The 11,592-nt window shown below is 36.0% G+C and overlaps 1 protein-coding gene across 2 annotated transcripts; it reads right to left on the reverse strand.

Annotated features, from left to right (window-relative positions):
• Window positions 1-236: 236 nt before the first annotated feature.
• LOC107807819 (ubiquitin carboxyl-terminal hydrolase 2-like) lies at window positions 237-8,128 on the reverse strand. 2 transcript variants are annotated; one of them, XM_075229282.1, is made up of 3 exons: window positions 7,759-8,128; window positions 3,787-6,623; window positions 237-897 (listed from the first exon to the last, which is right to left on the reverse strand). In XM_075229282.1, the coding sequence occupies exons 2-3, from the start codon at window positions 6,615-6,617 to the stop codon at window positions 663-665; spliced, it is 3,066 nt and encodes a 1,021-aa protein (XP_075085383.1). In that variant the 5' UTR covers window positions 6,618-6,623; window positions 7,759-8,128; the 3' UTR covers window positions 237-662. The 2 variants fall into 2 exon arrangements, with proteins under 2 accessions (XP_075085383.1, XP_075085382.1); XM_075229281.1 differs by having other exon boundaries at window positions 3,760-6,623; window positions 7,759-8,084.
• Between the last annotated feature and the right edge of the window lie 3,464 nt (window positions 8,129-11,592).

Here is an 11,592-nt window from a genome sequence, read left to right on the forward strand (position 1 = left end):
CACTGTAGAAATAACACCGGGTAGCCACTCTAAAGAGCTTTTATTTAGAAATTAACCAATACGTTCTGAATTTCAGTTTTTCAATTCAATTTTTGGAACATAAATATCGTAAATTATCCTAAAATTAAGATTTTTAGTTCAAAATTTCAGGATAAAATAAATACTAGCTAATCCCTTAATAATAGCCCTAAGAATGGCTGTTTGTGCACTTCGCCAAATAACATTCACAAAGTTCATGGGCCAATTTTAACTTTTCCCACTAAAGGAAAAATGTTGAATGACAATGTACAGTCAAACTCATCATTTTCCAACATGTACATTTTGGTAAACAATTGATACAAAAATAAGAAAAGAAATTAATAAGCATAAACTTACCACCCCATGCTGGTAAATAAGGATTGCTTTTTTTGCATAACAAAGAATTGAACTCTTTCTCTACATGCATTTTTCAACATGTACATCTTTAAGTAATGGCATTTTGAAATTTGAAAAATAACAAAAAATGGGTGTTAATACTCTATGATTGTAGTAATACAACTCACCTTTCTACCTTCAACCCCTTCTCGTTGTGTATACGTATTTGTTTCTAATATGCGAACCTGTAGGGTGATCAACTGAACCCCGAGCATTTTGATGTCAAAAAAATTGCGAAGAAATTCGTGTCAAATTTCTTCATAGAACAAAATATAGGCTTCACTCCGAAGAACTTCTTCCAATGAGACCTCTCGTACGTAGGCATCACTGGCATAATACCACACATAATCTTCCGCGTCCTTGTCTTTCCCAGCGATCTTTGGGCCGCCTCTAACATATGCAACATAGTGACCTCCCCTCATAGTCCCTGAATGTTCTACGACACCCACAAGCCGGTATTTGTAAACCTCCTTCTGCAGGCACCTGCAGTTACATCATTTCATTATCAGACAACTGCAGGCAGACAACATTTTGCAAAAGAGACTTGACCTACTCGGTCCTGGAAATAATATGCACCCTTGCAAAAAATACTATTACACGTTTTCAATTGAGTCTCGCCGACTTGGTTTCAAAAGTCTTTCTTTTTCTCTTTTCTGGTTTCACAGCACAAAAAATACCTAACATCATCAATTTTACGGATATCAATATACTCTTTCTTTAATGGACAAATCAATCTTTAAAATGGGTTAATCAGCAATAAACCAAATAAGCATTTGAATAAGACTAAAGAGTTCATAGCCAACTACAACAACAAAACCAGTGTATTTAAGTGGAGTTTGAGGAGGGTAGTATGTACGCAAACCTTACCCTTACCTTTAAAAGGTAGAGAGGCTGTTTTCGGTAGACCCTTGGCTCAAGAAAGTTAAAAGGAAGGGGCAATGACAAGCAAACCAATCAGAAAACCAAGCGAAAACACAAAACAAACAACTAGGTAGTGCAATCAGAAGCCGAAGCAAAGACAACAACAAATAATAATAATAGAAGTCTAGAAATACGAAAATACACTAAAGAATAGATAAAGATCCAACAAAGGATAGATAAAGATCCACCAATAATTTCATATTTTACAACCGTTTTTGGTGAATCCTCTCCAACATCAGGTTCGCTACACACTCACGGAACACTAACTTCAAACCAGTGACAGATAGTGCAAAATGAAAACCAAAGCACTGGAATATCAATTAAGATGTTCGTATCACTTGGATAACAAGTTCCATGCAGAAACATCAATCATATCAAGTGCTTCAATATAAAATTAAAAAAGGTGAAAAATAAGCTGATGGAACATATTAGAGCTGAGATTCAGAGACAATTTTCTAGCTTAACTAATCAAAAGAAAAAAAACTATGGCTTCCCCGGCGTCCGCCCCCAGAGGGGTAAACAGATACAAGTTTGCTTGTGTTTCCATGTCAAATTAGTTTCAAAGATGTTCCAAAATACTTTTATACAAATCCAAGGGTAAATAATACTCCTGAAATCAGAAGACCTTACTTAGAACCCACCACCCAAAAAAAAGAACTTCTAAGATCAAAGATGGACTAGAACCAATCGGGAGAACAGTTTCTAAACTGTCAAGCAAAAAACGGACAGTAACACTATCTTGCATGGATAAAACCGAAGGCACGTCACGGAGAGGAGCAAGAAATTCAATAATTCAAAGGACTGGAAACGACTGCCAATCCACGATAAAAAGTGTGCGGCCCTCTTAAAATGATATTTGACCCCAATATGCTTACGCATAACAGGAAGAAGCAGTTGATGGTGTTTTCAGCAGTTCTTTAGAAAGTAAAAAATGAGAACAAATTTCAGAAATCCCGAGGCACAAATTAATAAGATCCTTTGACTATTTAGACAGGCTACTGGCAGGTTTAGCAGACAGTCCATTTGACCATGTCGAGGTACCAAACTTTTCTTAAATTATAATACTAAACATTAGCTGTTACTTTTCATCATGATCAGACACTAGTTGCTACCTTTTTGAGTTTATTCTGGAAGTTAAAATACCCAAAAAAAGATAAATAAATGTTTCTGTTCTCTAGTTGACAAGATTTATTATTTGGACAGGATCCTCTAAAAGCTACAATATTGTTCTCAAGCCCTAACATAAACAAGTTCCAAAAGCATTTCCGAAGCCTCTTAATCTGTACACACAGCCATGATGCTGATAAAAATTAATTGACGGTGATACTCCTTTTCTTTGTACTATTTTCCTGTTATTTAAAGCCATCAACGAAACATTAAGTGATACATGAACTCACATAATCCTGAAATCAGCACTCTGGCTAACAAAGTTTTAGAACTCACATAATAAAATCATTTCCTTTTTTTTTTGAAATGCTAATTTGCTCGCCTTGGTGACTCGAACTCGCAACCCTAACGTTGGAGGTAGAGGTGCTTTCCACTTGAGCTACCCCTTTTGTTTTAATAAAATAATTTCCTATCCAAGACATAATACAGAGACTAACTTTGACAACATCCCAATTTGGTTGAGCGGAGGTAATCTGATGTCAGAACAAAGGATCTGATCCTTACTACAATGATTAGGAAAATGAGCCTATGAAGACACAGGGAGAGGTGAATTTAAGGCATTAGGAATAATCCTAAAAATGGAATTCATGACCATATACAAAATAAGAATGTGACGAGATGAGAATGACATGATAAATTTGGAATTTTGGGATGCAGAGACGTAATTGTTATTTGTTAGTACTCTAAGATACTAATAATTGAGATATTTTATTAACTAAAGCGCCAAGCCAATTATGTGCAACCCAAAATCAAATATTTATAACATAGAAAAATGTATGCATCCATACTTATGATAAAGGAACATCATTAATTTAGTCTACAAGACTACACCAATCTTACCATCACATGCTTTAAGCTATACTTGCTGGAAATCTCCAATGAACTATTTTATTTAATAACTTTGAAAGTTCAATGACTCGTGCTCCTGCTTCTTTTGTTATTTTCATCCGCTTTAATGAACTTGAATACAAATAATCTCAAACAGAGAAGAAGGCGACAACTCTGTTTCTCCATAAATCTCGATATGATAGTTATTTCTTCAGTCTAAGGTCAAGCTTTCTCTAATTGGAAGGAGACAATATTACATTACACAATCATTTCTCATCTCCAAAAGCTTATTATGTTTAAAGAGTCCGCTTAACTGACATGGATTTCATCAGTTTTGAATAATCTATTGCAGGTTTTTATTACAAGATGAACAGAATTACTCGAAACTCAATTTAGTGAAGACAGCCAAAAAATCTGGTTTTAACTGACCTTTCAAAGGAAGGAAAATTAACACACCTGGGATCAATAAATGTTTTGATATCAATAGTATCTCTGAAATTCACATGGCCACTGAGCTTACTTAAGCGTCCTCGAGAATCTTGGCTGAACCTCTTTAGATGAACAGTCAAAATTGGAGGGACTTTATCAATGAGTATCCTTTTAGTTGCATCTCTTTCCACTTTGACACCTTTAGAGTCCGTTTCATTTTCACTTTCTTCAGATTCAGGTTCGTACAACTTAACTCTATTATCGCGATTTACTACACTACAAGCTTCATCTTGACTTGAGTAGCCATTTGTTCTATTTTGGTACACCAACCCGTCATCAAAAGCATCTGACACACCTTTCACAGCACTTCCGTTAGTGGTTCTCAGTTCAATATCCCTTGGATTACTGTCCTTTGGCGCATTCTCCAGATCGCCTGATCTAGGTTTCAGCAATTTCTTGTTCAGTCTCATCCTCTGTTGTCGTAGAAGTTTTGCACAGTTTTCACATTGCCAAGCATGTTCAATTTTAGATAGAAGCTCAGGCTTTGTGAAACAAGCCAAACAACTCTCCACAGACACTGGAGCATCAGTATTATCAACCTCATCTGGATCAGACTCAGTGCTATTTCCAACAGCAGAGCTAGCTTCTCCAAATCCATTTGACGTAGAAGCAGGACCATTTAGTAAAGGCTTTTCAGCAGGCCCTGCAACCGGCTCAGGTTCATTGAATAGGCCGCCGAAACCATCAAAGTCCGTAAAATCTTGTTCACGGACAACAGCATCATAGGACACCTCGCCTTCTGCTTTTGGTACGTCACTGGTAGCTGAGGTCTCTTCCTTATAAGGAAGCAACAGAATTTCTGAATCTTGTACCTGTAATGGGACTTCATCTTCCCAAAGCCTTGTTGATGAATCTTTTCCAAGATTTGAATCCGCTGAGAAGACCTGGCTGTTTGATGCTGAGTTACGCGCAACTTCACTAGCATCACAGTCTTTAACTGGTGCTTCTTCACAAAATTGAGAAGCTATATTGCAGTTTGGTGACCTAGATCGTCCTTGATCGTCCAAGCAAATCGAATCATCTGGAGAACAAGCTTCCTCTCCACAACCCTGATTAATTTGCAAGGAGACATTAGGTTGAACAGCATATTCAGTTCCACAACCCTGATTAGTTAGAATATCATCATTTTGTGATGCGATGTCATCACCCTTGGGCAGAATATCTTGATCAAGATTAGTCGAACATGTAAAGTTGTCCACTGAATTCAACTGTCCAGTAATACCATTCTGAGAGGAAGATAGATCAGGAGAAGTTACTTGAGAAGCGATGTCATTACCATTAGGCGGGCTATCTTGATCAAGATAATCCAACCATGTAAAATTGTCCATTGAAGTCGACTCTCCGTCAACATTTTTTTCATTATTGGACTTCAGAGAGGAAGATAGATTATGTGAAGTTAAGCCCATATTATCAGCAACATCACTAGCATCAACGCAATCTAGCAATGCACCATCAGAAGGAACTGTTGTTCTTTCAGTGATTGGCGCACTAGACTGCATCGAAGTGCTTTCTTGAGCACTTTGAGCATTAAGAGAAGCTGCGTCTCTGCTAATCTTGGGGCGGACTCTTCCACTTCTCTTTGGAGGATGTTTTGATTTCTTCGCACGGGAAACTGGCTGAGTCTTTTTAGGTGGAGGCTTCTTAGTGGGAACCGGCAACGAGAGATCCAAGAATGGCTCATATACTAATGAAGAGTGTCCACACTCCAGACAAGTAACAGTACTAGAGAGTCGACCCCCAAAGATGGCATCAACAAAAGTAGGAGGAGATTTGCCATCATCCTGTGAACACTTGAGTTTCTTTCTTGCAGTCAATTCCTCAGTACACAAACCGTCAAGCAAACAATGAAGCAACTCGTGACTGTCGTGCTGTTGATATCCCCTAAACTGTGGAGCCTTCGCACACAAGGAACCAAAGAAAGTTTTTGGATTTATAGCATTTCTTAAGGTATCCTCAGGACTCGTCTCAGCAAAGAGCTTCGTAAAAGAAGCAGTAAGAGGACCAGCACAATCGTCCATTTCAAGAAAGTAATCCCGTAATCTATTCATTGCAAGTAGGTTTTGAATTATAGAATTAAAAAAACAAGTATTTCCTAAATTAAGCAATCCCCTAACAACATAACCACTTTTTCCGTAGGCACCAATTTCAACACTAGCTTCCGACTTGATCCCACTCGTGATACTCCCCGTCCCAAACCAAACATCCTCAACATCAAGACTAGGCTCTTCAGACGACCGCCCTTTAATCATCTTCACAATGTCCTGTAATACATATTTTTGTTCAGTGCTCTCCTCTATCTTTTCGGCAGGAATTAGTCTATTGCACGGGAAACACCAGCGCAGCTGAGGATTTTCAAACTGTACTGCCAATGAGTGGCGGTACTGTCTTGCATGCCGAACTGCATGGCTCTGAGGAGTAGTTGGAAATCCAACACCTCCGCACGAGAAATGACCACACTCTAAACAGATCCAAATGGCTTTGGAATCTGACTTTGATTCTCCACCTCCCTTCTTTTTTCCATGTTTACCTTTTCCTTTCCCAGCCCGTCTATTAACCGCTCCTTCCCTACAATCTTCACACCTAACAGGTCCTGAAGAGCCAAGTTTAGCAGAAACTTTCTCCACATCAATACCCTTATCAATATGGTCGCATATTTTTTTATCATTCACAGCTGTAACTCCATCCTCGGGGGTATTAACTTTTTGAGTGTCTTGTTGAGCAACAAGATTTGGAGATGCCACTGGATTCCGCTTCTCCTTCAAACCACCTTTGCCCTTTCTCTTAACCTTTTTCACCATTATATCCTACAATCGACAACAGAAAACATCATACACCCTAAGTACAATACACTAATACATAGCTCAAATAACTAAGTTAGAGTATTTCATAGGCACCACTTCTGGCCCATGTCCAAACTATTAGTATTCCTTAAACTTATCCTCAGAAATCATTCACTTAGATGAACACTTGACAGTAGGTCATGACACAATAATCGAGCTCACATAAATAGGCCTACATTGAAGGGAAGAACAAGACAAGATTGCAAGTCTAGTAAACATATCAATTTCAACTGAATAAGGAAAAAACATAAAAACTAAATCAAATAAACATATCTCATTCATCTCTCTTAATCTTACTTATGTTTATTTATGAAGTGCTAATATAGAAACGAAGCAACATCAATACCAAAATCTAGCTTACATGCAAACTTGCAAGTCTAATAACCATTTACACAAGCAACAAGTCAATTAAACATCTCATTCATTTCTCTTCCATCGACCTCACCGACAGATGATCGAACGCCTTAACTAGTAAAATATAAAGAAAGATCTTTAAGTCAATTAAATAAACTAGTCAATCTCTAGTCACTAAAAGTGAACTTCCTTCTTTCGACAGTTGAAAAGGATGTATTTATTTACAATGCCCTAATAGATAAACTAAAGAAAACCAAGACCAAGCAAAAACACTAGGTGATGCCTTGGTGGACAGAGTTAGCCGATATCTGTGCATGTGTGAGGTAGCATGTACCTGTTGAATTAGTCGAGGTGGACGCAAACTGGCCCGCGCACTACGGTTATAAAAGAAGACCAAAATCTAGCTACTGGATTGAAGAGAAGTATTAAAATTGCAAGTCTAATAACCATTCACACATTTTTCACTCTTTATAATCAAATTCCAAATACCCAAAAACACACCCTTCGGAAAACTCCAATATAGTAAAACTAAACAAGTTACAAATCAACTAAAATTGTCTTCAATTTTTTTTTTTTTGGGGGGGGGGGGGGGTTACCTTTAATATTCATACCCATGGGATTGGAATTCAAAAGGGTACACAAAAAATCGATTCTTTTATCATATAGTTGCAATAACAAGTCAAAATATATACATCTAAGTAAAAAATAAGCAAGCTCAAGAAAAGGGGTAGCATCAGAGATTCACCTGAAACTATGGAGGAAAGAAAGATTGGATTTTTCCCAGTAATTTCAATAGATTATCAGTCACATAAGAAGGGCATGTATAGATTTAGTATATATCAGATGAGAACTGAGAAGGAGCATTACAGAGAGAGAGAAAGAAAAAAAAAACGAAAAAAAAAGAAGAAGAAGAAAATAATGGGTTTTTTTGGGGCACTTCAAAAATGGCAATGGTGGTGAAAATTGAAATAACAGAGGTAAAAGACAGTGAAGGAGAATGTGGGTTTTGGGGGGCGGGGGAGGTAAGAGGCGGGGGGATGGGGGTTGTAAAATCCGTTGGTATTTTAGCCTATGGTTCAAAACCTCTCAAGTCTCAAATATGGTAAAAGTGTTATGAACATGTTAAGGGACATCCCTGTTGCATAAACTATTTGAGTTCTATGTGTCTAGTTAATTTATCACTTAATATTTGTAATACCTAGGTATATTCTTGTAAACTTTAATGTATCTTATATTCTATAAATAAGGTGTTCTTTATCCTATGAAGTATATAGAAGAAACACACTTGAATAAGATAATTTCTACACTCTACTCATATACATCTTGTCTCTATTACTATATTATTCTATTTTGCTCTCATTTCTTAACACGTTATCAGCACGATTATTCTAACCAATTGAAATATTTACTCCAACCGGGTATTATCTTCTTCCTAAAGGGTTAGTCAATTTTCTTACAAATTCAGGTACACATCCATTTGCTTCTACCGTATTTGAATTATATAAATCACTACATGCATGACTTTGCTTTGGATATACATGACTTGGTATAATAAAAAAAACAGTAAGCTTTAATTTAAATTGTCATGCCAGCTTGTTCTAAGTTTAACCTTATGAAATAGGAAAGCATGCTATCATTACTTTGACATGATATTGAAAGAACCTTGTGAAATATTAGGAGGAAGTCAGTTTATTGTTAGGTATAACATCTGATTTAAAATTCTTTGATCTTTGAAACTAGTAATCTTGATATGCGTGATATTTTTTTAATGGAATAATAATGATAACATATCCTGAGCTTTGCTTAAATCCAAAGGTATTAGTTATTGAATCTTCGGTATTTACATTTACGTAAGTTTGGACGATGTCAAATATTAGTAATATGTAGCAAATCGAACGGGATTACTAGTTATAGTACATATGAATCGGTGTGTTGAAAGTAATTGGTGAATTTGTATGGAACGACTATGATACATATTTATTGTTTTAATGATTCACTACTATTAATATGCCTTCGTGACATGTGTATATTTATACCCAGAATATTTAAGGCATACTACTTGTTATAATTTTTTTTTTATCATGTAGATTAATTCTACTATTTAGTAAGATAGTTTTATACTATATTAAATTTATCAAAACTTGAATTTGTGGCGATCTAAAATTATGTTCCATTCTCTAAAGAGAATGAGATAATTTGTGATAAATATTATATGAGCATAAGATAGTGGGTTCAAGTCCCACTGCACCATGAGGGTAAGACACCGGGTTCAAGTCCCGGTGCACCATGATGATAAGATATTGGGTTCATGTCACATCATATTAATGGCCTAACACGTCTCATATGTGTAAGACATTGGGTTTAGGTCCCAATGGTCCATATTGATGATATAATAATGGCAGTGTGATAATGATACCTTTTAATGAAAAATCATGAAGTCCGCCCCAGTACTGAATCGACTCAATTCCCAGAAGCGAATGTGATAGCGATAAATCAAAAGTCTGAAAGAAGACAAAATAATTATCATGGTCGTATAAATATATGTAGGCATGGCAAGGGACGAAATAATAATCACCATGATGGTGGTCGTTATAAACAAGAGAACAATAAGGGTTCTTAGAATAATCCTTTAAAAGGCAAAGGTAATAATGTCCACCGATATGGTATGAAAAATTATTGGGCACGAATTTGACGTACGCCTGAATATTTTGTCAAACTTTATCAAGCCTCTATAAAAGAGAAACAAAATAAAGTTAACACTCACTTGACCTTTCAAAATGATGTTGAGGCGGGGCCTATGAATAATCATGATAAAGTTGAAGCAAACCTTGCCTATAAAGATGATATTTTTGAAGGCCTTGCAGATATTACTCATTTAGAAGTTGGAGACTTATTTGAGCATCATAACTGAAGACTTATTATTGGAAAAAATTATAAGAATAAATGTATTTCTTTTTATGAAGTTCATGTTTTGAATAAAACTTTTTATGTTGTCAGTATCTAATTTCATAAATGTAGTCTCTTTTGTTTTTAAATTTTTCAATATTACTTATGATGTATTTTTTCTTCTTCTTGAAGAATATGAAAACTTCCCAGTCTTCAGTTGGCCGTATGAATAATAAAGAAGAAATATGTCTTCTGGATAGTGCTATGACGCACACCATATTAAAAGATAAGAGATATTTCTCTTATTTAATTATGAAAAAAGCCAATATCATAACAATATCTGGTAGTAAAAAATTAATTGAGGGCTCTGGAAGAGCGACTGTATTACTACCAGGAGGAACTATATTGGCTGGTAATGATGCATTATATTGTAGTAGGTCTCAAAAAAACTTGTTGAGTTTCAAAGATATTCGCCAAAATGGCTATCATATTGAGACCACCAATGAAGGAAAGGTTGAATACCTTTATATTACTTCAATAAAAACGGAAAAGAAGTATGTGCTTGAAAAGCCTCTCGCATTTTTCTCCGGATTATACTACACTAATATTAGTGCTACGACGCACACCATATTAGTAAACAAGGAGTTTACTAATGATTTTATTATTTGGCATGACCGGTTGGGCCATCCCGGTTATAATATGATGCGCAAAATAATTGAGAATTCACATGGTCATTCATTGAAGAACCAGAAGATTCTTCAAACTAAAAAATTCTCTTGTGCTGTATGTTCTCAAGGAAAACTTATTATTAGACCATCAGTAATTAAAATTGGAGTTGAATCTCCTGCATTTTTGGAACGTATACAGGATGATATATGTGGGCCCATACACCCTCCATATGGACCATTCAGATATTATATGATTTTGATAGATGCATCTACAAGATGGCCACATGTGTGCTTGTTATCAACCCACAATTTGGCCTTTGCGAGGTTACTAGCTCAATTAATAAGATTAAGAGCACAATCTCCAGATTATGCAATTAAGATACTTCGTCTTGATAATGCTGGTGAATATACGTCTCAGACCTTTAATGATTATTGCATATCAACTGGGATAACAATTGAGCATCCAATCGCTCATGTTCATACTCAAAATGATCTAGCGGAATCATTGATCAAATGCCTCCAATTAATTGCTAGACCAATGCTTATGAGAACAAAACTTTCCATTTCGGCATGGGGCATGCTATTTTGCATGCAGCAGCTCTTGTGCGGATCAGACCTACAAGTTATAATAAAGTCTCTCCAATACAATTGGCTTTTGGTCATGAGCCAAATATTTTCCATCTTAGAATATTTGGATGTGCAATATATGTTCCAATTTCTCCATCACAACGCACAAAGATGGGACCCCAAAGAAGATTGGGGATATATGTTGGGTATGAATCTCCTTCTATTATAAAATATTTGTAACCTATAACTGGAGATTTATTTACGACAAGATTTACTAATTGTCATTTTGATGAATCAGTATACCCAATATTAGGGGGAGAAAATAAGCAGCTGCAAAAGGAGATAGATTGGAATGCATTATCACTATCTCATTTAGATCCTCGAACAAATCAATGTGAACACGAGATTCAAAAGATAATTTATTTGCAAAATATTGTAAATCAACTACCTGCATGCAT

The sequence above is a fragment of the Nicotiana tabacum genome, chromosome 14 (assembly GCF_000715075.1).
Source record: "Nicotiana tabacum cultivar K326 chromosome 14, ASM71507v2, whole genome shotgun sequence".
Lineage (NCBI taxonomy): Eukaryota > Viridiplantae > Streptophyta > Magnoliopsida > Solanales > Solanaceae > Nicotiana > Nicotiana tabacum.

Excerpts from the sequence above, each read along its gene's own strand:
- LOC107807819 (XM_075229281.1), bottom strand. The coding sequence starts at position 6,617 with ATGGTGAAAAAGGTTAAGAGAAAGGGCAAAGGTGGTTTGAAGGAGAAG. Across the intron at positions 898-3,759 it reads AATTTTCCTTCCTTTGAAAG|GTGCCTGCAGAAGGAGGTTT; the intron begins GTCAGTTAAAAC and ends ATGTAACTGCAG.